Here is a 25,144-nt window from a genome sequence, read left to right as displayed (position 1 = left end):
ACGAGATAATACGGTTTATGTATTAGTTTCAATAAATTAAACTAATAGATTCTTAATTTAAGGAGGTTAATTTTAGGAATTTGAAAATTGCTTAAATAACTTCAATAAAATCTTATATATTTAACGATTAATAGTTAGCACGTTGCCGCACACTTTTAATTTAACGATCGTGCTCTGGAACTCATGTTTTTTTAATTGTTTATGACTATCATATGAAATTGTGCGTTAAACGTATGTTTGGAAGTAAATATTATCACATTTAACACAGTTTTTCCATGAAAACTCTTAACTGCTGTAACCCATTTGCTCATCACCACATTTTTTTCCTCTTCCTAATCAGACTAAAAAACAATTGATGTGTTATTTGGAATATTACACCTTTTTTTTCTTCGAAGCATATCTGAATAATTAACAAAAAAAAGGTATTAGTACTCTTCATAGTACTCCTCATTAGTATTATCTTTATACTTTTTTTTTTTTTTTTTTTTTTTTTTTTTTTTTTTTTTTTTNTTTTTTTTTTTTTTGTTGTTTAAAATGTTTAGGCCTGCTATAGTTGTAATTTGTCTACCTATCTCTAAGAATCAGTAAAACTAAAGCCCATTAAATAATGTCTAAAGTACAGAATTTGCGTTTTGCAATTTGAGCAACAAAAAAAAATAATATATAATAAAATAACAATAAAGAACCGTTTAAATAATACATACGAATATTTTCAGTAATTTTGAACTTCCCCTTGCCAGAAAGAATTAGCAAATCAGAAACCTCCTATTATACTTATATAAGAAAGTTTCAAACCTTTCCTTCTTTTTGCTTTAACTTTGACTTATACAGTAGTAATCTAGGTTTCGAATTAAATTCAAATGAAAAAAGATATAACTTTGCATTAAACAAAATTTACGTTTTAATTCATTCTATAAAGTTTTGAGTAGATAATTCTGTAGGAATTTTTTGTGTTCAAAACTGTTGACTTCAGCTATAGAGGAAAAATTTTTTCTCATTTTCTTTTCAGAATTCAACTTTTAATCCACATCTGAAATTTTTCACACGTAATTTTTTCGTTACGTTTATTAAACTAATCTCAAACCCCCTATCCCTGGTAGGTACTTACGTAATATTTTAACTGACCCTGAAAGTAATAAAATTAAATAAAATAAAACAAAACAAATAAATAAAATAAAATAAGTGAAATGAAATAAAATAAAATATTTTCTACCTTATTAATCAATACGAAATTTTTGTATTGAAGAGAAATTTCGAAGCAAAATTCAAAAAACCCGTTTTCTTCCTAGCTAACCAATGAAGAAAATGTGTATTAAAGAGAAATTTTAAAACAAAATTGCCCAAATAAGAAACCGTTGGTCGATTAATGTGAACTTATAAATCAATAATTCGAAGAATTTAACAAAATTAAAACTATTCTGCAAATTAAGTACACACATACCGAATTGACCAAAAGAATTAACATAAAGTTTCACTAAACTTTCCCAATACAAACTTGGAATATTTACACTATAAATATGTCGATAAAATCGAAATAGGCTATATGCATAGCAGAGAAAAGGTGAAATTTTACGCGCCATGTCCCGTTACTAAGCCTACTGCCAAGTATCCGTTTGCATTTTATAAGGGTTTATGCCAACTCAAAACGCACGTGCACTACCTAAACACCAGCTCTCGTAAACTTTCGTGAATGTTGACATTTATGACTTGTATTTTTATTCACTGAGTATATAGTTGAAGGGGTACAGTTGCTGAGATTTGCTCCCCCCACCTATATTCGTAAAGAGAAGTGATGTAACTGTAACCTCACGGGATGGAAAGATTTTAAAATTCCAGAGGAACTTCGACTTTTTTTTTTTCAATGGGGTGTTCGTCTGCTTGATTTGCAACTATGGAATTTGGCTGCCTTCTCCACGCACGAATCATCTTAAGTAGAGAAGAGGAGCGATTTGCTTTATGCTTAAGATGCTGCTCTTACTCAAATAATAACAAAGGGGGGGGGGTGCTGTGTACGGCAACTGTAATTCTAAGCCACCCCCCTGCCAGAACATAACTGAACACCTAACTTTTTTTTGCTCAGTAGTATTGATTTACATTGCTGTTTGTAAAAGAAAAATAATAATAATGAAAAAAAAATTTAAAAATGTAGGGGTTGTAGAAAAGTAAAAGGTGGGGGTGGAAAAACATCTCTATTTTGTGTTTATTTGCGTCGTCCAATGGGGGTTGCGAGTCCAGTGTAGAATAATCTTCCTCTCGTCCTCGGCAACTCATTCTCGTAACCTAGGTAACAAGCATCACCTTTCTCTCTTAGATTTCAGTCTCTCGTTTTCCATTAAAATTTTCTTTTTTACTTCACTTCAGTTCTTTTTTTTATTTTGTGAAATTTCATTTGGAGAGATAGTGATGTAGAGGGAGTCAGTGTACGGAAAGGGATGCTTCAGGAAGGAGTGGGGTCGAAAGACTTTGGAAAAGTAGCCAATCACAGGAGAGAAGAGGGATTTTTCAATCGACCTCGTGACGAACCATGGCTAAACTTAACGGAAACACTTTTTCTTTCTTTTTTTAATTTTTATTTAGTTGAGGAATGTTGGGTGCCTTGTCGTCCATTGTCCAGAGTGACATTGAAAAATGATCCCATCCTTGTTGGAGGCTGGTCCAATTTTCAATTACAAATCTGTTGCAAAGATTTTACAAGAAGTACAAAGTTTTTTGAAAATTAAAATTAATCAAAAAAGGGAATAATTGAATCCAATTTTGTTTAAATTATTTTCTATCGGCAGAAAATCATTTGCCTGCTAAATATCGTAAAAATCAGTTCTTTTTTGGAATGTTATCTAACTACGAATATTTTTACTGTTCTATATTAAATAACTTTTTGGAAAAATGGTTTTCAAATATAGATTGTAGTTTATAAGACAAATTCTAATACCTATTAATTTTAATATGAAGGATTCTAATACCTATAATTTTAACATGAAATATTCTCATACCTATAATTTTAAGATTAAAAATTCTAGTACCTATAATTTTAACATGAAAGATTCCATTAATAATTTTAGTATGAAAGATTCTAATACTTCTAATTTTAATATGAAATATTCTAATAACTATAACTTTAATATGAAAGATTCTAAAAGCTATTATATTAATATGAAAGATTCTAATACCTAAAATTTTAATATGAAAGATTCTAATACCTATAATTTTGATATGAGATAATCTAATAAGTATAAAATTAATATGAAAGATTCTAACACCTATTATTTTAATATTGAAAGATTCTAATACCTACAATTTTAATATGAAAGATTCTAATATCTTTAATTTTAATGTGATTCTAATAAGTATAATTTTTATATGAACTATTCTAATATCTATAATTTTAATATGAAAGATTCTAATAAGTATAATTTTAATACGAAAGATTTTAATACCAATAGTTTTATTATGAAAGGTTCCAATACCTATACTTTACCGAAGTTAAATAAAATTATTCCATTGGATGTTTATTGAAAAGCTGGGTGGAAAACAAATTTAAGTGACATTTTTTAAATTGTAGAAAACTATCATTAAAGTATATATGTTGACTATAAGAAAATATAGCTTATGCTTTGCCTTAATATCTTGTCCAGAGGTTTTTATTTGGCGAAATCCCCTGATGCCTGTTATAAACTGTCGGCGTCAGAGTGTTCGAACTCTTGGTATTTAAGTTTGTTACTAAACGACTCCCTTCTGTCGGCTATTTGTAACCTAATGCATTTGTAACCTACTTTTCCCACCAAAACTTTTAAAGATGGTCCTCTTAGTACCTTCATTCACTGAGATCTCCTAAATTTAAAGATTTGACAAATTGCTGAATGTTGTATGCGATGGTTATTTATCGATTGTTACAGCAGTTGATTTTTAAGTTACTATGATGGAAATTCCTGATGGTACAAACTATCAAAATAAGTTATTTCCATGTTGAACCATTATAAAGTAAACCAAATTCCTAGATTGGGGTGGTGGTCACTTATGTTGGTTACCTTATAAATATAATGGCTTATGGTGGGACCACTTGATGGTTACCATTATAAATATCTTGGTTCATCAAATAAAAAATATGATCAAAAACTTTTATTTGGTATAACTAAATAAGACTAAAATAGGATGTTTCCCAAAGGAAAATCAAATTTTTCCAAAATGTCATTTAATTTCTTGTTCTCTAAGCACTTTAATATCAATTACATGACGTATTCCAGATTTTATGAGAGCTCCTGATATCGCAAAGATTGTGAAAAATGTACTCATAATTTTGTGAAAATATGATCCAGACTTTGTGAATTGTCTGTTCAGACATTTTCTAAAAGATCCAGTTTCTATTAATGTATGAAAAATCTACTCATAGTTTTCTGAATTTATAATTACACAGTCAAATAAAATTTTGTCATACAAGGTTTTCTGTTTTTATGAATTTGGGAAAAACGTACTGATAATTTTCTGAATCTATAAATACTGTGGAGTGGAATTTCGTTTGTCAGGGTTGTATTTTGGTGAGAAAAACAAAAACAATGTCTTCCGAAAAGTTGTAGTTTTAAAAACAAGTTAAAGATGTCCACTGACTCTGTTTCTCAATAAGAGTTTAGTGAAGGATCTATTTTTAAAATCAAAAGTATTATGAAGGGATTGTTCCGAAAAATTGTAGTTTTAAAAATATAAGTTACAGATGTCCACTGCCTCTGTTTCTCAATAAGATTTTTATTTAAAACTTTAAGCTATTAAACGTTAAATATAACTTATATTGATTCCAGCAATGAAAAAAATATATATCCCCAACCTTGAGGAAAAATTAGTTCGTCCTGCCCTTTAAAACGTTAAAACATCTAAGGTTTAATTGCTTAAATAAAATAAAATCTTACATATAATTTAAAATAAAATCTGTCTAGAAATTTTGTTTGAAAGAGCCTAGAGTAGTAGTAGTTAATTTACGCCGCACTAGAACTGCACAATGGGCTATTGGCGACGGTCTGGGAAATATCCCTGAGGATGATCCGAAGACAAGCCATCACAATTTTGATCCTCTGCTTCGGTAGCCCAACGACCTGCACGCGAAGTCGAGCACTTTACGGTAGAACAGTTTAACAAGGACCAATACCGCACACCCTCGGTCCCTACGCAGACTGATCCAAGTGGTCACCCACCCGCACACTGACCGCAGCCAGTGATGCTTGACTTCGGTGATCTGCTGGGAACCGTGTCTTAACGATCAGTCCACTGCGGGACTGAAAGAGTTTTAAGGGGGAAGAACGTTTCTCTCGCAAAGGAAAACTATTTTCTAAGTTATAAATAAGCTAAATTCTATCATTTAATTGGAAAAAAAAATTTTAAAAATTTAAAAAAAGTATAAAATGTTTTTGGGAGGTATGGTTTTTTAAGGGTGTAGTGTTATCCTCAGCGGAAATGAGCATTTTTTTATTACTATAAGATCCAAAAAAGTTACATTCCAACATTTAATGGTTAAAAAAAAAAGTAAAAATGTTATTTTTAAGGTATTTAAAAGTTACGGGGAATAATGTCATTCACAAGGAATGTGAATTTTTTTTATCATTAGAATCTAGGTAAGTTATATTCCAACATTTAATTGCTTGAAAAATAAAAAATATATTCTTCGTAAAGTATTAGGGAGACCGGAAAGTAATGTCGTTTTGGCGCATTAAATATTAGTTAGTCTTAAAAACCAATTCATTTTTTTCGCTCCATTTCTATGCATTTTCGACCCGGCATTGAATGGTTGTTGCTAACGAGGGAGAATACATTTTTGATAAAAGATAAAACCTTGATAACAAATATCAAATGCACCAAAATGACATTACTTTCCGGTCCCCTTAATGATTTATCCTGATACTGACATGCACCAACACACAAATTGTCCCAATTAAAATCTTGGTTAATGTTCAAATTTTTTCTACTCCATGCAATACATCGAAACTCAATGTGCTAATTTTGCTTTCATCCATCAATAATACATTACAGGTAAGTTTTTATCTATTTTATAACCGTCGTTGAACAGTCGACCCAATTTTATATAGTCGTATTGGGTTTACGACTACTGATGTGGAACTCCGTAGCCTTGTTATTTTGAACCCAATTCAGAAGACAAGGGAACTTCAGAATCAAATATCGGGAGAAATTTTGCATTTGTGGAGGACTTTTTGATGGAACTAACTCGTAGTTGCGTCAAACGGAAAGGAAAAAAACGAAAATCTCCCATGGTCAGCCAGACAGTAAGGGGACTCTAACACATGATGCGCCTACCACTGAGGATATTTCAAGTCTGTACTGTGGTTGGTGTAAGCCGGATGGGGAGTTCGTATCAACCAGCCATCGCTNTTTGCATGTATTACTGCAACTAATAAAGTTTTTTTTTCAATAGGCTAAAAAGTTTTAAGTGAGGATGTGGACACCACAACAGAAAGCTCAATGCGTCTCATGGCCGTATTCGCTCCACATTTTCTGGACTTGTGCTGGGTCGTCCGGCTCCACTTTTATGCAATACTGATCCGGTGCTCATGAAGCTTGTGTGCCATGCCTGGATGGAGGGTCTCTTTGGAAATTTGTCCTGAAGTTCCGTTGAACCTGTGTATCTGATTTCGTCTCTATGAACCATGAGACGCATTGAGCTTCCTGTTGTGGTGTCCACATCCTCACTTATAACTTTACAGCCTATTGAAAAAAAACTTTATTAGTTGCAGTAATACATGCAAAAGACACAATATAAATATCTAGTTTATGTTCGAAGTTATGAATTTTTGAAGTTGTAAAGATAATTTTGAAACACCTTGTATTATGAAGGGTCTATTCCGAAGAATTGTGGTTTTAAAAATATAAGTTAAAGATGTCCACGGGCTCTGTTTCTCAATAAGAGTTTAGTGTAGTTCGTAAGAGTTTAGTCTACTTTTAAAATCAAAAGTATTATGAAGGGTTTGTTCCGAAAAATTGTAGTTTTCGAAATATAAGTTAAAGATGTCCACTACCTCTGTTTCTCAATAAGATTTTTATTTAAAACTTTAAGCTATTAAACCTTAAATATAACTTATATTGATTCCAGCAATGAAAAAAAAATATTCCCCCAACCTTGAGGAAAGATTAGTTCCTCCTGCCCTTTAAAACATCTAATTGCTTAAATAAAATAAAATCTTAAATATAATTTAAAATAAAATCTGTCTTGAAATTTTGTTTGAAAGAGCCTAGAATTGAGAGTTTTAAGGGGGAAGAATGTTCCTCTCTCAAAGGAAAACTATTTTCTAAGTTATAAATAAGCTAAATTCTATCATTTAATTGCTTAAAAAATTTTTTAAAAAAATTAAGTATAAATTTATTTTGGGAGGTATGGTTTTTTCAGGTTGTAAAGTTATTCCCGGCAAAAATGGGCACTTTTTTTATTACTAGGATCCATATAAGTTACATTCCAACATTTATTTGTAAAAAAAAATATTTTTAAGGTATTTAAAAGTTATATGGGGATAGTGTCATTCTCAAGGAATGTGAATTTTTTTTTCATTATTAGGATCTGGGTAAGTTATATTCCATCATTTAATTGCTTGAAAAATAAGAAAAATATTCTTTCGAAAGTATTAGGGGGACCAGAAAGTAATGTCGTTTCGGCGCATTAAATATTAGTTAGTCTTAAAAACCAAATCATATTTTTTTCCGATTCATTTTTGATCCGACATTGAAAGGTTGTTGCTAACGAGGGTGAATACATTATTGATTAAAAATAAAATCTTGATAACAAATATAAAATGCACCGAAACGACATTACTTTCCGGCCCCCCTAATACCTAAGACTAGAGTATCAAGGATAATCAGAGGAGTAATACCCTTCTTAGAGAATATGAACAAGTGTATAATTGGTTTTAATGCAATTTCTAGTATGTATATGACTTATTTGCCAGCTATTAATTGTATTGAAACCAAAAAACTAAGCATTAAACTTTTACTTCTAACTTACCTAAAAATTATAGTTTTGAAGGAAAACGCCCCCTCAGGAAGTGTGAACTTTTTTGTTTCTTTTACCACACCTTATTTGAATATTTCACCAAAGTTTTTGTTTTTTGGTGGTTTCCATAGTTTTTTGAAGGAACAACCCCAACTTTGTAAGTAAAATACTTTTGTAATTGTAAACATATTAACTAATCAGACTACCAATTATTTTGAAATTATTCAATCTGAAATGTGAAATTTCGTTTTCATTGTTTTATCAATAAATTTATCTTAAAATTCATTTTTATGTCTAACAGTTGATTTCTCTGGCCTGAAGAAATCTAGCTGGTTTTATATTTCGTTTGAGGGCATAAAAAACTAAATAAATAATAAATTAAAATAATATTAAATTATGATTTCGTTGAAATGAAAAAGAAAGAAAAACTGCTATAAATATCAACAAACTGTCCTATTTCATTTTTTCACTTGAATTTTACTTAAATGATCCCATAAAAATAACTAAAGAACTATTGATCTCAACTAAATATAATTGCAGTTACTACTTTAAAAAATTATTGCTGTTTAAAAAAATCTAGATTCTAGGACGAATTTTAACACCTATAACCCTTCTATAAAACTCTAGGTTCCCTTGGATCACCTTTCGGGAGACACTACTTTAAGGTCTACAATAACAACAAATTAATTATATTTATTTCTAACTGTCTAGTTTTTCCTACGGAAGATATATAATATAACAATAATCGCTAAAAACATTTTAGATTTTTTCGGATTATTAGGAAGTAGGTCTATGTTTGGGAACCACTATTTTAGGCCTACAATTACATCAAATTAATTATTTTTTTTTTAACTGTTTAGTTTTTTCTACAGAAAATATATAATAAAACAATAATCGCTAAAAACATTTTAGATTTTTTCAGATTATTAGGAAGAGGGTCTATGCTTGGGAATAACTACTTTAAGGCCTACAACTACATAAAATTAATTATTTTTATTTCTAACTATCTAGTTTTTTCTACAGAGAATATATAATAAAACAATAATCGCTAAAAACATTTTAAACTTTTTTAGATTATTAGGAAGAGGGTCTATGTTTGTATTTTCTGATGCTCAATTTGGGAACTTACTTGGAACATGGATGAATACTAAATGGAAATCGGATGGAAATCTTCTTGATTTAGGTGCTGGAGATGGGAAAGTTACTGACATCATGGCGAGCTATTTTAAGCAAACCTACGTCACAGAAATGTCTGGTGTTATGCGGAAGATACTTACTTCGAAGGGCTACAGGTATTATTGTACTCACTGAACTAAACTTTTTTTTTACGTTCTCAAAACTCAAAATTAAAATTAGATATTTAAAGGGGCCAGGATAGGGCGTTGGACTCGTGTTCGTAAGAACGGGAGTTCGAATCCAGCCGACCGAAGAATCCTCGTGTATTAAATGCAGACTGATGCTGGCTAAATCTGTCTGGGTCACTAAGTCCTTCAAGTCCATAATTACTTCTGGGGGTAATGATCCAGGAGTTCCCTTGTCTTCTGGATTGGGTTCAAAATTTCAAGGCTACGGAGTTGAACATTGGTAGTCGTAAACTCAAAATTTGGGGTCGACTGTTCAACGATAGTTGCAAAATAGATAGCCTTCCAATGAGTTTGGACCGGTTTCGAATTTTGATCGATACAAATTCCGCACCCGGCTCGCACCGATCACAGTGCTGATATAAAACATCCTCAGTGGCAAACGAATCATGGATTAGAGTCCCTTTGCCGCCGGGCAAACCGTGAGAGTTTTCGTGAATTTCCTGTCTGTGTAACACAAATGCTGGTTAGTTCCATCAAAAAGTCCTCAACGAAGGCAAAATTTCTCCCAGTACTTGATCCAGGAGTTCTCTTGTCTTCTGGATTGGATCCAAAATTACAAGATTACGGAGTTGAACAATAGTAGTCATAAACCAGAAATTAGATCGGCTGTTCGACGACGATAAAATAAAATAAATAAAAATAAGATAATTATTTAAAAAAAAGTCTTATTTTTGAAATTAGATTTCTTAGGCGCTATTCGATCGACTTTTGTATTCAGCTATGTAAAATTACATTCTTTAAAATGATAAAAAAAAGTTAGGAGTCTTGCAATGTGATATTCGCCACAAAACGGAGATGTATTTGGTATTCTATAGAATGCCTAGAAAATGTGTTAAATATGAATTTCCATATAAAAAAAATAAGAAATAGAGATAAAAACTGTATAAAATAAGAAATTCCCAACAGCAACAACAAAAAAAAAGAAAGAAATCAAGAACCTTGCTTCATGATATTCGAAATCGGAGATGAATTTTATACTTTGCCGGTTTCTCATTTGATTTTCAAAATGTGTAAAATATGAATTTTCATATAAAAAATCAGAAATTGAGGCAAAAATATAAAAATAAAAAATTTACGGAAAAAAATAATTTAACAGCTTCGCCTAGTGATATTTGAAGCGAATCAAAGATGTACTTCATAATTTGCCGGTTTCACATTTGGCATTCTATAGAATGAAGAAATGTGCAATGATTCATACACTCTAAAAACTGTACCTCTTAAATAAAAGGCACAAGCTAAATGTACCCTTTATTTTCTCGCGTTAGAGGCACATAACTAATGTGCCTTTAAAAANCAAGTTAAGAGGTACATCTGATTTTGCCTCTGAAATCAGAGGTACATTGTGCCTTTCATTTTTAAAGGTACGTTGTGCCCTTTAAATTCAGAGGCACAAATGATTCAAATGTGCCTCTGAAATCAGAGGTACAGTTTTTAGAGTGTACATTGGCGGCTTATTTTAGGCATGCTATAGAAAGTGGGATTTAAAACTTCGCCGGTATCATATCAATTCGTATCACCCATGTCCTTAAACCATTATTTCTAATCGATTCTCTTTTATTTTAGGGTCTTGGACGTTGAGAAATGGTACGAGACTAACGATAGTCCGCAATATTTTGACGTGATCAGCTGCTTAAATCTTCTAGATCGCTGCGACTGTCCAGTAACGCTGCTTCAGCAAATTAGAAGAAAATTGAATCCGGAAAGAGGTCTACTGATCTTAGCTGTTGTACTGCCCTTTAGTCAGTACGTCGAATCAGGTAATTTGAAAATATTAGAAACCTGACTCGGCATTATCTTTAGTTTCTTTATTGCTTACGTGTTCGATATCATAAAATCGGTCTCAAGATCTAATCAAATTTCAAAACTTCACTGTAAATTTTTGTTTCAGACGAAGATATTGTATTTTTGGTAGCATAATAAAAAAAAAGCATTTCTTTCCGCGATTTAAACCACTTTTAAAATGAATTATTTGAAATTAAAAGTGATCTTGGTCTGTCATATCGAACATACTTGGTTGGTAACGCGAAACAGAAGTTACAATAACTTCTTCAACTATATATTATTAAACTTCTTTATATTACTACAAATTATTACTACATTAAAAGTTATTTTAGCTTGTTGGTAGGACTTTCTGAAGACTTCTGAAAGCAACTGAGTCATTAACTTGCATCTATATACTGTAACTTATTTATACTGTCTAAGAAAAAATTTTAATCCCTGTGAACATTTTTTGAGGAAATGAAAATAAAAGTGATTTAAATTTATCATTGTATTATTAATTCTTAAAGAACATTTTTGAGAAATAATGCAACAAACAGGTAATTTGTAATTTTATAATTATCAAGAAAAAGTGATGTGTACAAAATTAGTATTTCAGCCTAAATAAAAACTTCAAGCCACCCCCTCCCCCTAAAAAAATTTAAAAAATAATAAAAGCTTGTGTAAGATTCATTTTTCCTTATTGCTTTAAATATTCTAGTATTTAGGTATGAAACTAGTTTTCAAAAAAGTTAGCGGTTATTCGTCTTCCTGCCATTCATCTTCGATAGTAGATTTTAACTTAATTGATGTTGTAAAATGTCTCCCATTTACAATAACTCTTCGTACGAAGTCACCTCATAAGTTCTCGACTGGGTTGAGATCTGGAGACTTAGCTGGCCATTTCAAAGTTCCAATATCGTTGATTTGAAATAAATTTTGTGTACTGTTACTTGAATGAATAGTTACATGGCATTAGAAACAGCAGCAAAATTTAATTATAACTGTAATTTAAATGCCAATAATATATCGGAACCAAAAAATATAATAAATAAATTAAAATAATTTATATTTAAATTAGTGCTGTAGTAATGCATTGAACACACATTATAAGATTCTTAAAAATCAACTCTATTTTAATAATGATCATGATCAATAACAATCAGCTGTACTTTAATAATGATCATTTAGAAAATTTTTAAGATATTTTAAGAAAAAAGAATCAGTACAGCAACGGACGATGAGCGTGATCAACGATCAGACTGTTAACTATCCATTTAGCACATTCGATATCCTTCCGCGTATCGATGCATTACTCCGTGCTTCCAGTGTTCCTCCGCTTTGTTTACCTTTTGCGATGGGACCTCTACAAATACTATTTGTAAACAAAAAATTAATTAAAAATACACAAAAAATATAATTTAAAAGCAAATTAGTATTTAATTATTAAAAAATGCAATAAACGAAATTAATATTGTTCTCAAAGAAAAAAATATTTATTAATAATGATGTGGCGTAACTACCACTATAAATATTAAATACCGAATCACTAGTATATAAGACATGTTAAGTAATCTTATCAGGCACAACAAGTTTTCTACTGGGAATAAACACAATTGTGTAGGTGCCCCAAAAAATTAATGTAGTTCCAGTTCCAGTATTTTGAGGTACCTTTTAATAGATGAAGGTTGACACAGTCAAAAATTAAATCCCCACAATGGCGTAACTACCACTATAAGTATNTACACTGCTGGACAATTGCTAAGGACGGATCACAAATTGCAATGTAGCATAACATTAAGCGTGATATGAGGCCTAGTGGGATAAAATATAGTTGCCACACTGTTCAGACATTAGAATAAAGAATATGCATTGTTCCGGAAAGTACAAAAGCTATGAAACATCTGAAAGAAAAAAAATTTTCATTTGATGCTGCGTACGGAAAAATGGAACAATGCATCTAACTGTCAGCAGGCAACTTGAAGAAAGGTGTCAGTACGGGATATGTCCACCGTGGAGTGTGATGCAACATTCTACACGTCGTATCATACTTTGCACAACATTGTCCAGCAGCTGTTGAGGCAATTTATCCCATTCCTCTGTCAATGCACGGATGAAGGTGTTCTTGTTTGTCGGAGGATAGTTTCGACTAGCAAGTTGCCTCCCCAAAGCATCCCAAACATTTTCAATGGGGTTTAGATCTGGAGCACGTGATGGCCATACGAGGCGTTAAAAACCCTCGCTGTCTAGACAATCCTGAACAGCGAGTGTTCGATGATATGTTGCGTTGTCGTCCATAAAAATAAATTTATCAGCGACAGCACCACGGAAAAGGCGAACATGAGGAAGTAGAACTTCATCAATGTATCGTTTGCCCATCATAGTCCCATTCGCAACCACATGTAGGCGCGTGCGGCCATTGATCATGATGCCGGCCAACACCATGACACTGCATATCGGATATCGGCCCCTTTCCTGGATATTTTCTAGACGATAACCAGTACCACTCTCGCGCCAGATCAGTTGGCGTCTACAATCCGATGACAGACTGAACCTACTCTCATCTGAGAATAGTACGCATGCCCAGTCCTGTTCAGTCCAATTGTGATGCTCACGACACCATTGCAAACGGGCAGTACGGTGCTATCTGGTCGGTCAATGAGACACACACAACAGGTCTGCGGGCGTATAGTCCTCCTCACCTCAAACGTCTGGCAACAGTTTTTCGGGAGATCTGCTGTCCTGTGGCAGCAAGAAACTGATTTGCCACTTGCTGAGCTGTGGCTCGCCTGTTCCTTTTTGCTGATAGGGCGATGTATCTGTCTTCTGCAGGCGTCGTACTTCTAACACGATATCCCCCGTGCCTCCTACTACACATTCCAGTAGTTTTAAATTATTTCCACAGCCGTGAAACAACGCTGTGAGCGATGTCGAACTCCCTGGCAACATCTGTTATTTTTCGCCCTTCTTCGATCTTTCCAATAATTCGGTCACGCTTAAAATCATCTAAATGATATCGGGAAGCCACGCCGAAAATTTCAAGCTCGTCAACTAGATCTTTCCTGTAAAACTTTGACTTGAAACAACAACTCTCCACACGCGTCAAAACCTTTAAAGCTCTTATCAGCGCTATCACGTGATGAACAGACGTGGAAAAAAATTTTGCATACGCATACCTCTTCTTACTATATCCCTCACTTATTCTAATTTTCCACATTTTGCTTCCTTTCATTTTGTGGTTGATATAGATGATAGTGTTATCCGTCCTTAGCAATTGTCCAGCAGTGTATTAAGTACAGTTAGTTCTAAAAAAATTGAAAGCTAATGTTCCCAAAATGGGAATGATGGCGCCTAACGGGTTAATATGTTTCGCCAAAATCTGGATTTTAAAAAAATTCATTTCAATGGAAAGAAATCTTTTANGGTTGAGATCTGGAGACTTAGCTGGCCATTTCAAAGTTCCAATATCGTTGATTTGAAATAAATTTTGTGTACTGTTACTTGAATGAATAGTTACATGGCATTAGAAACAGCAGCAAAATTTAATTATAACTGTAATTTAAATGCCAATAATATATCGGAACCAAAAAATATAATAAATAAATTAAAATAATTTATATTTAAATTAGTGCTGTAGTAATGGATTGAACACACATGATAAGATTCTTAAAAATCAACTCTATTTTAATAATGATCATGATCAATAACAATCAGCTGTACTTTAATAATGATCATTTAGAAAATTTTTAAGATATTTTAAGAAAAAAGAATCAGTACAGCAACGGACGATGAGCGTGATCAACGATCAGACTGTTAACTATCCATTTAGCACATTCGATATCCTTCCGCGTATCGATGCATTACTCCGTGCTTCCAGTGTTCCTCCGCTTTGTTTACCTTTTGCGATGGGACCTCTACAAATACTATTTGTAAACAAAAAATTAATTAAAAATACACAAAAAATATAATTTAAAAGCAAATTAGTATTTAATTATTAAAAAATGCAATAAACGAAATTAATATTGTTCTCAAAGAAAAAAATATTTATTAATAATGATGTGGCGTAACTACCACTATAAATATTAAATACCGAATCACTAGTATATAAGACATGTTAAGTAATCTTATCAGGCACAACAAGTTTTCTACTGGGAATAAACACAATTGTGTAGGTGCCCCAAAAAATTAATGTAGTTCCAGTTCCAGTATTTTGAGGTACCTTTTAATAGATGAAGGTTGACACAGTCAAAAATTAAATCCCCACAATGGCGTAACTACCACTATAAGTATTAAACTAGGATGCTTCGCCCCCTGCTCGCTTTCGCTCGCCAACCCTCGGAAATGCTTTCGCAGTTCATTTCGGATTGCTTCGCAATCCGATGCTCGCTTTGCTCGCTCATTGGATACGTTCTTAACGTCTAGCTTTTGTATACTTTTTTGAACACTGAAGTTCCGAAAACTTTTCACTGTAGAAAATTCTAAACCTGTGCATTTCAACATTAATTTGAAATTGCAAACAGTTCACATATTTTTCTTAATCACACTATTCTAAATTTCAGTTGTTGAGAAAAGTAACTGTTGTAAGTTTTGTTTTAAAGTCTTTCCCACCAGAGGGCTAAAACCATGTGTTGTAAAACAATATGACATAGTACTGAAAGCCGGATGTAAAGCATCGGCTTCGATGAAGATAATTTTGTGAGAATTTTTTTGATAATTCGGTGAGAATTCACCCGATTAGACATATGATGTTCAGTACGTGTTCTTGCGCGCCGAAGCCTATCAATAAAAATGTATTAGCGTTTTATATAATATATATTGGCCATATGAAGCTCACTACGTGCTCTTGCGCGCCGAAGTCTATCAATTAAAAATGAAAACTGTTGCCAACGCGAGAAAAGAAATATCGTCGGTTTTATTGATACATACGTAATAGCGTTTTATATAATATAGATACCGAATCACTAGTATATAAGACATGTTAACTTGATTCTATCTTGAGGTACCTTTTGATAGATGAAGGTTGACATAGTCAATAATTAAGTCCCCACAATAAAAAGTAAAAAAAAAAATAAAAAAAAAATCCTCTGCTCGATTCGAACTCTAAACGTCTCGTTCTGCGTTGTTCGGCAAGTTCCCTGCCACTAGACCTAAAAATAATTGTAGATTTAGAAAGTATATAAACTATAAGTTTTAATGCGTTTTTCTTAGAATTGGCTGACTAGTGCACTTTATTATTTTAAGGAGTGAACACCCTTAAAGTATTCTACTAATGTAAAAAGTTTCATTCCAACTTGAAATTCCCAAATCGTGCTCTCTTCTTATTTGATATAGTTGGCGACTAGTTTGACAGGCTCGCCAAGATAAAAGCCAAATCATAAAATCCCATTGATTCGGAAAAAACTACTTTACTTCTTGCAAATCCCGTCAAGTTTTAGTACAAAAAATTGAAGGTGCAAAAAAGGTATTTTAAAACATTGTGGTCAGTTAAAATTAACCGATTGTAAAAATCGATTCTTACTTTTGACTTCAAAATGATAAATATGTGTGGTATTCGATGTATTAATTGAACTCCACTTTCACATTAGTTTTAGAAAAAAAATTCTAACCAAATATTCGTTCATCTAAAGGTATAAACAAAACATAATTTTTTAAAATTTAAAGAGATAATCTAAGATTTTTTTCAGCACCTTTAAAAATAAAATATAATTTATAGAAAACGCACGTGTCAACATTTGCCTTTATAACTCTCTAGGAATGATGTTCGAATTTTCTGATGTTCTGAACTTGTTCCGATTCTGATAAATTCTTGATATATATACTTGGGCAATTTAAAGAATTGCATTTAGTTTTCAAAAAATTGATACGTCAAATCATTCTGGATACAGGGAAAAACGTCGATGTTCTCTTAATTAAATATTTTTTTTCAGAAATGTGGTAATCAAATTTCTTTGGAAGGTACAGAAATTTATATTGTATGGGACTCAGGATAAAATGTAGAATTTCTTGAAGAATAGAATCCTTATGATGATATGTAAAAAGTACGTTGTAAAATGTTACTTTATTGTTGTATATAAGTTTTTATTGAATTATAGAGTTGTTCGTATTATGTTTGCATTTATCTTATAGATTGGATTAATTTTTCAAGTTAGATATATTTCGGAAAAAAATCTTGGTGTCCAAATAAATGTGTTACTTGTGTTTAAGTCGACCACCAATTTTCATTGCAATTAAGGGATTCGAAAAAATTAACTAATGCATCGAAAAATACGGTATGCATTTTCATACTACGTATAAACACCATTTCCATAACTTCTACAACCGCTTCGAAGCTAAATGAATATGAACTTCTGTTTGCATCTTCATCTCTCTACTCACTAACTATTCAAAACACGTAATATATTTAAAAAAATAGCAGTTCTCGATTCGAACAGAGAGTATGCAATTATAATTAAACTAGATTTTAAACTAGTATATTTATTCATAATAAAGGTATACAAAAATATATATTCTTTCATTTACAGGATCAAAGTACAACGCTCCAGTGGAAAAAATAGCGCTGACATGTGGCAAGAAATTTGAAGAACAAGTATCCGCTCTCACGGAAACCGTGTTTTCTGACTGTGGTTTTGAAGTTGTAAGATGGACGAGATTGCCTTATTTGTGCGAAGGAGACCTAGATCAGGCATTCTACTGGCTTAATGATGCTGTTTTTGTTCTAAAACTGAAAGATACTTGTGATATTTAATTCATCCTGTCTTATATATTCTAACAATCATATCATAACCTAAGCCTCTCACAATGCATTATGTTTTACATATTGTACAGATAATATTGTAATAATTGTTCTACAACTCCTTTGACGGTATTTACATTCGCATTTATTATAACGTATAAGTCATTTGCATTTAAATTCTCCAATTTCAATCTAAGCTCCCCCCCCCCCCCCCNCCCCCCCCCCGTCATTACAAACTTAGAAAATACCGCCAGGAAGGTTACATCCCAGATTTTCAATTGATTATACAATTTCTTTCCCTTGCACAACTTTAAATATTAAGTCATCTATTACTCGTGGTTAAGTAAACGAAAACAACTTATCGTAGCCAAAATAGAATAATTTTTTAATTTTTTAAAATAGTTGTCAAAATATTATGGACATTAAGGATGGTAAATTAATAAGCAAGTTAAAAAAAAACATAAATGGCTGAGTAAATAATGTAAATAATGCATTTGCCAGAAGAAAAATTTCTGATAGATGTACCTTTCCACGATTACCACCGACAGTTAAAGAGGTTTAATGTAATTATTCTCTATTTCTTTCAATAGTGATTCGTCATATTTTGATAGGGCTTTTGCTTTTTCCTTTCTTAGATATTAGTTTACGACCCCTAATTTTGTTTCGATTTTTGACAAAAAATTTAAAATCATACAGTAAGCGTGATATTTACAGAACACCATGTATCGATTAAATGATCATGACAGACTTTTTTTAGATGCTGTTCTTACATTATTTTCTGGAATTTTCAATTTTGTTTTCAATATTAATGATTACGTGAACATGAGAAGTATAATGTAAGTCCGATTCCCGTACCAAAGGTCTCCCTTGCATTAAGTGTGTCGGAAAGACGTCACGTTAACGTTAGACGTTGAGTTTTTTTTTATACAGTCATTAGACTAGCATATTTGTAGCTTCTTTCAATCTTGACAAATTCGTAACTTTTTTTCAAACGAACTGGTTCTCTGCTCTGAAGTGTTTTTACTGGGAGGAGTTCGTAGAGTTTTTACTGGGAGGAGTTCGTAGAGTTAGGATATTTGCTCGAAATCTCATAATTATACTGCGGTTAAACGTTAAAACTATTCAAATAGCTTTTAAAAAGATTTTATTACTTAAATTTCTTACTTAAAGGATTTTATTACTTAAATTTCAAAAAAATAATTATTGATTTATAATTTTTTCATAAGGAAAATCAATATAAACACTTTACATTGCATCAAAAATTAACAAAAAAATTAGATTTTTTTCAACAATTAGTTCACATAATCAACCACAATGTAATTTTTTTCATTATTCGTTAAAATACTTCTTTATTTCAGTGTTTACAAGAAACCTAAACAGCTGAGGTCCTTATTTGTAGCCAAATTGTCGACTCACTGCTGAACTGAGCTACATTTGACGTTGTTTTTCGAAGTTCTGTCGCCAAGATAAATTAAAAAAGCCAAACTTTAAGTACCTTACCCTTGAAGCAATGCGATGATTTTAAACTACTATATATAATCTTGCCTTGAAGAATTATCTGGGCTTTAGGACGGACCAATAACTTTTGAAAGTTTTTTTAGTTCTATTTTAAAAATTATTAAACATTTTTAAAAAATCGCCATTTTTTGTGACATTTTTCCACTTAAATAAACTATCAAAATCACTGACATATACTCAAATTTTTTTGCAAATTTTTTTAAACCCAGGTAACGCGGCATTGGAGTAAGTTTTTAAATATTAAAAAATTAAACCACACGAACGCTTTTGATTGTCACAAAACTGTAGCTTTTCTCCATATTTACGTTTTGTGCCATTTTCATAATAAGCCTAGATAGAGCTGACTTAAGATAGGCTATACTTGACCTAATAGTCATAAGTAACAGTCACAAACTCACAGCCGCTATAAAAAATAGCACGTTATTCACAAAAAAGCACCCTTTCATATGACGACGACAGCCTTAACCGGTTTGAAACAAATCTGTCAACTCCGCTAACAGCTGCAAATACCAATGGAAGGTGTTCTCTACACTAGGGAGCACTGCAAGCTCGGGACTGCCTAAATTTCCGGGTTACTGTTTCAGTTGTATTTTAAAGCCATTTGGCATCATTGTGTTTTGAGATTCTTGCAAACAATGCATTTGATTAATTATTACTTATGTTTACAATGCTAATAATACTGTTTACAATACTAAAAGTGTTAACACTAACGTAAGATGGTGCACAGCTTGCAACACGAACAAACAGCGGTAAATTNATCGTTGCTTCAGCTCTAAGAGCGGAGTGAACTAGCCCTTCTATTCTCTTTAGCCCTGACTAACAGCTGCAAATACCAATGCAATTAGACAGTGATGCATTAAGTTTTTTTCCCACTGTTCTTAGACAAAGCAAAGTGGTTCGTTGTTCAACAGCGTTATTACAAAATGGTGTTCGTCGAATTAGGATATTTGCTCTAAATCCAACCTACAGCTTATGGTGTTAAAAAAGTCAGACTGTTGTTCGCGTTTATTTCTATGGAATCAATTTGTGCCAAATATATGCATAACCTTTACGAAAACCTGCTACTATGAGTAAGTTTAAAAAAATTTGTATTTTTCAGTATCTATATTAGGCAACACGAGTCATTATACTTAAAGAGATACAAGTAGAAGCATTCTTAACACTTTGCCGACTGTTCGGCGAGATCTCCTCGCTTGGCAATAGTTAGCTGTAATTGTTAAACGACGCGTGGTGTTCAGTTTATACTCAAACGCAACTAGTTCGGTCAGCAAAGTGTTAAAAGAAACTAAAATACTAAGCTGAAGTCCAAAATGGCGATCTTTCATTCTGCTTGACGTCTTTTCAACAAACATTTCATTAGGGAATCTTAAACGAGAATTGGACATTAAACTGTGATATAAAACCCAAAGAAATTTTGTTATGCGAATCTATGATTATTGAATTCTATAATGTATTAAAGACACGTTCTTCCAAATCCATTTTCAGGTCTTATATCTTGTATTAATTTATTGTTGCCAATGAAGTCTGATTTCCTTCACTTCTGTTAGATGGCTCTCGATCTCTTAAATGTAAGATTTTCTTTAAAGGTAGATTTATATTGAGTAAATACAACATCATGTCATATCACAAAAATTTCAAAGTGTTTAAAAACATATCATTTGGACTGTATGAAATAAAATATCTAATTTGTTGATAACTTGTATTTATTTAAATAATTGAAACATTTAATAAAAATTTTACCTTAATATTTAAAATGTTATTTTAAAAATAACTATAATGCCAGGAATGGCTATAGCATATTAACATCGTGGTGTCCGAAAAAGTACGAAAACATTTAAATATGTTTCAAAATACACGCCGGATAAAAAAAAAATCTGATCTAAAAACAAATTAATTGTATGTTTTCAAAAAAATACCAAATTCGATCCCAACCTCAACCCTGGAGTTAAGGCGGACGTAACTTTTAAATTCCAAATAGGCACCCTTATTTTGTATTGCACATTTCTATAAAAAGTACCCCTTTTACTAACAGGTTGTTGATTTTAGAATCACAGATGGTGCTCTTATCGTAACAGGAAAATGGGGAAAAAATTGTTTATAATGGAGATAGCTTAAGAAACATGTCAGATCGAAAAAATTAAAAAAATCAGCCTGGTATTTTAAAAAACGTATTGAATGATAAACAAACACCCCACTCTTAAACTCGAGCCCACTCCTTGGAAGTCGCTGGTCTTTTTTTTTCTTTTNTTTTTTTTTTTTTTCTTTTTTTTTCTGGTGGTGGATGGGGGAGTCCAATTTGGTTTCATTAGATAAATTTTTCAAAATATTTAACATCTTTTTTTTTATTACTTCGATTTCATAATATCTCCATTTATAAACAATTTGTTCTTCATTTTCGTTTTGTAATTACAGCGCTATCTGTCACTCTAAATACAATAACCTGTAGCTCAAACTGGGGTATTTTTATCTTTAAAATTTAAATCTTCAATAAAAAAAAAATTGAATGTTCTTGTTTAAGATTTTGAAGTTGCACCCCGATCATCCCCTGGGGGTGGGGTTAATTATTTTTATGAAATCGGTCGAATAGTTTCTGAGTTACAAAATTTCAGAAAAGTAGTGTTTTTAAATTTAGTATGTCTCTTAAGCTCTGCAACAACCTATTTTGTTCAAATTTTAATTAAAAAATATTAATTTAAAAATTGTTTAGTGACTTTCATCTTCGATAAAAATAAACTGGTATATACAGTGCGTAAAATATAAACTAAAACTCCCTGAATAGTTCTAAATGAGATTTTCCCGTACTAGGATGTAATTTCAATGATTTAAGTAATAAGTCAGATACACCAACTGATCCGGTTTCGACAAAATACTTTAAGTAGAGAACTACAAACAAAAAATCACAGATTTTCGCTTCATTCTGGCAACAGGCTCAGCACTACTGTAAAAAAGTTCCGTTTGACATGCGAGACTTTAAATTACCTATAAGTAGTGGTGAATAAAAACCCTGTCTGTAATTTGGATTTTCTCAACTGAAAATTATACATTAAAATACTAACACTTGAGAATATACTTCTCTGGATAAACTTAAAATGCAGTCTTCAAGATATTTAAACTTACCTCGACAAAATCTCGCGAGGGCATAATATGTTGATTATTATTAATTTTGCAACACCTATTATTAAAAGCAATAATTTACTACAGCCACACAATATCTTATCTGTATTTCATTTTATAACCGTCGTTGAACAGCCGACCCAAGTTTGTGTTTACGACTACAAATGGTCAATTCCGTAGTCTTGTAATTTTGAACCCAATCCAGAAGACAAGGGAACTCCTGGATCAAGTATTGGGAGAAATTTGTCCTCTCGGAGGACTTTTTTGATAGAACTAACCCGCATTTGCGTTACATGGAGAAGAAGACCACGAGGACCTCCCGAAGTTAGCCTGACATCAAGGGGACATGAACCCATGATCCGTCTACCACTGAGGATATTTCACGTCAGCACTGTGGTCGATGCAAGCCGGATGCGGAATTTGTATCTACCAGCCATCGCTAAAAAAGACAAATATAGTTCCCATGCATGAAACTTGGTACAGATATCGACGAAAAAGCTAAGAATTTATTAACACGTTGACTGCCGCACGCGTTTACAGTAAAATCTCCTCCAGGCCACGAGTACTGCTGTACGAAGTGTTTTCTGCTTAGTACTCCCACTGATATTTTAGTAATGTGAGTCTCTGGTAGTCACAAGTATAATATCTCGCTCCTTTTGTGTCCATGTTATCATGTCTGTTTATTTGTGTCCGTTGCTTTGCATGTGTTTCTCATCTGGCCACACGATCAGTTTGAATCTTTGCCGAGTAAAGAAGACTATAACTTGAAATCTTTACCCTAATTCGTTTAAATTTAGGGTAGAAAAATGGAAAACTTATTTCTTAATGAGTCAAATATCAGTGAACACTTTTAAAAGTCTCACAATAATTTTCTTAATAAATAATTTTTTCTTTACTTTTATAACAATTCACTAGTTTTGTTACTTCCTGTGCTATATATATCTTTTCAAATACACACGAATATCCTTCGTAAGCAGTCAAATAAGCGTCACCCTAACACAGGTGACGCGATCCGATCAGGAACTTTGCTGTTACCTGAATATGTGTGACGCAGAAGACAACGTGTTAAGCTAAAACACTAAAATGCGAATTTGATTCACTCAGTGTAAGAATTTGTTTTTCATTTTAGATGAGATGAAAATAAAATGATTTTCTTCTTTTTAGTGATACAATAATGATAGCATAATAATTAACAACAATAATAATAACAGTAATTTATCAATAATAATAGAATGACAAGAAATCGCTCGCACAACTTTATTTTCGGGTCATAAAAAAAAGAAAATTTTTACATCTTTGTGCTTAAATACTGTGATTTAACTACGAATATTTTATCATATATTTCTCGCTGACTCACCCTTAATTTATTGTAGTTGTTATACCTATTGGAACTTGTATTGTCATCCAGCATTGTGCTCAAGTTAAAATTTAACACTATTACGAGTAGTCAAAATGTCGTTCGACGATTGTCTCCGTTTGGTGGTAATGACCCATAGGAGATAATATAGAGATAGGTTTTGTTTTGCGGTGGTCAGAATGTTTTTAAAACTTGACAACCAGTACAGCACACCGATTAAAAATTTCGATGAACGATAATTAATCCTATTTGGTGATAAATTCAATGTGTAGCTGTTAGGAAACCATCGAAATTTTTATGGCAAGATCTGCAATAAACGTCCAGGTGATCAATTTGAGTTGTTAAAATTTCTTTTGACGATAATTTACCTATTTCGCAATAATGCGACAATATATTCTACTTGTTGCGGTCAAAACAGGATTAAATTTAGCATTATAGTGATAGTGGAGCACAATGGTGCAGTTAAAATTTGAGCTCTTCAGCTGGTAAAAAAATTTTCCGAATTTCAATTGATGATCACTTTTATTTTAGCTATAAATTTTTTCAGTATAGACGAGGACAGCCGTGATTGCTCAGGAGATAGAGCGTTCACCTTCTAATGAGGTAAACCGGGCTCGAATCCCAGCGATGGCTGGTCGGTACGAATCCGCATCCGGCTTGCATCGACCACAGTGCTGACACTTAATATCCTTAGTGGTAGACGGATCACGGGTTAGAGTCCCTTTGCCGTTAGGCTACCCGTGGGAGGTTCTCGTGGTCTTCCTCTCCATACAACGCGAATGCGGAGTTAGTTCCGTCAAAAAGTTCTCCACGAAGACAAATTTCTCTCACTACTTGATCCGGGAGTTCCCTTGTCTTCTCGATTGGGTTCAAAATTACAAGACTATGGAGTTGAACAATAGTCGTAAACCCAAAATATTGGGTCGACGATGATTTTATTGTATATAGAGAGAGAGAGACGAGCAAACAATTAAAATATGCAGTGTCATTGGGTACAGGGCTCCGGTAGAGAGTTTGATGTTCTAAGTCAGAGATGGCTAACCTATAGCTTGCGAGAAGTACATATTAAGGTATTTTTATTTCAAAACAAAACAAGAATCTCCAATATTAGGAAAATCAATTGGCTTCAGAAACAAATACGATTTTGTGATATACGAGGTTAACTAAAATTCGTCCTTCAACTAAGGAAATTAATCTTGTTGAGAAAAAAAAAATTTCTTGGAAAATAGTGAGTGCAATTAGATAATCAAAAAATAACTTGAACTAAACTGCGAATTATGAAAAAATTTGCAATATTAAATTCACACTATGTTGTGAGCAGA

General features: G+C 32.3%; 2 protein-coding genes across 7 annotated transcripts in view; one reads left to right on the top strand and one right to left on the bottom strand.

Moving 5' to 3' along the window:
- The window catches only part of LOC107451897 (protein-L-histidine N-pros-methyltransferase), a 376,215-nt gene extending 358,009 nt beyond the window's left edge, over nucleotides 1-18,206 (top strand). For all 3 annotated transcript variants that reach the window (XM_043038695.2, XM_043038696.2, XM_043038697.2), the window contains exons 4-6: nucleotides 9,052-9,270; nucleotides 10,906-11,099; nucleotides 17,622-18,206. In XM_043038695.2, coding sequence (XP_042894629.1) covers nucleotides 9,052-9,270; nucleotides 10,906-11,099; nucleotides 17,622-17,845 — 637 coding nt within the window. In that variant the 3' untranslated portion in view covers nucleotides 17,846-18,206. The remainder of the gene's footprint in view (nucleotides 1-9,051; nucleotides 9,271-10,905; nucleotides 11,100-17,621) is intronic.
- The window catches only part of LOC107451898 (uncharacterized), a 34,654-nt gene continuing 24,279 nt past the window's right edge, over nucleotides 14,770-25,144 (bottom strand). For 3 of the 4 annotated variants that reach the window (XM_043038690.2, XM_043038693.2, XM_043038694.2), the window contains one exon: nucleotides 14,770-15,023. In XM_043038690.2, the coding sequence (XP_042894624.1) occupies nucleotides 14,926-15,023 (98 nt within the window). In that variant the 3' untranslated portion in view covers nucleotides 14,770-14,925. Of the gene's footprint in view, nucleotides 15,024-17,683; nucleotides 17,822-25,144 lie in introns of those variants that run through there. The other variant, XM_043038691.2, reaches the window with a different exon arrangement.

This window comes from Parasteatoda tepidariorum, chromosome 10 (genome assembly GCF_043381705.1).
Source record: "Parasteatoda tepidariorum isolate YZ-2023 chromosome 10, CAS_Ptep_4.0, whole genome shotgun sequence".
Lineage (NCBI taxonomy): Eukaryota > Metazoa > Arthropoda > Arachnida > Araneae > Theridiidae > Parasteatoda > Parasteatoda tepidariorum.
Note: the sequence above shows the minus strand (reverse complement) of the source record. Positions and strands in the feature narration are given on the sequence as shown.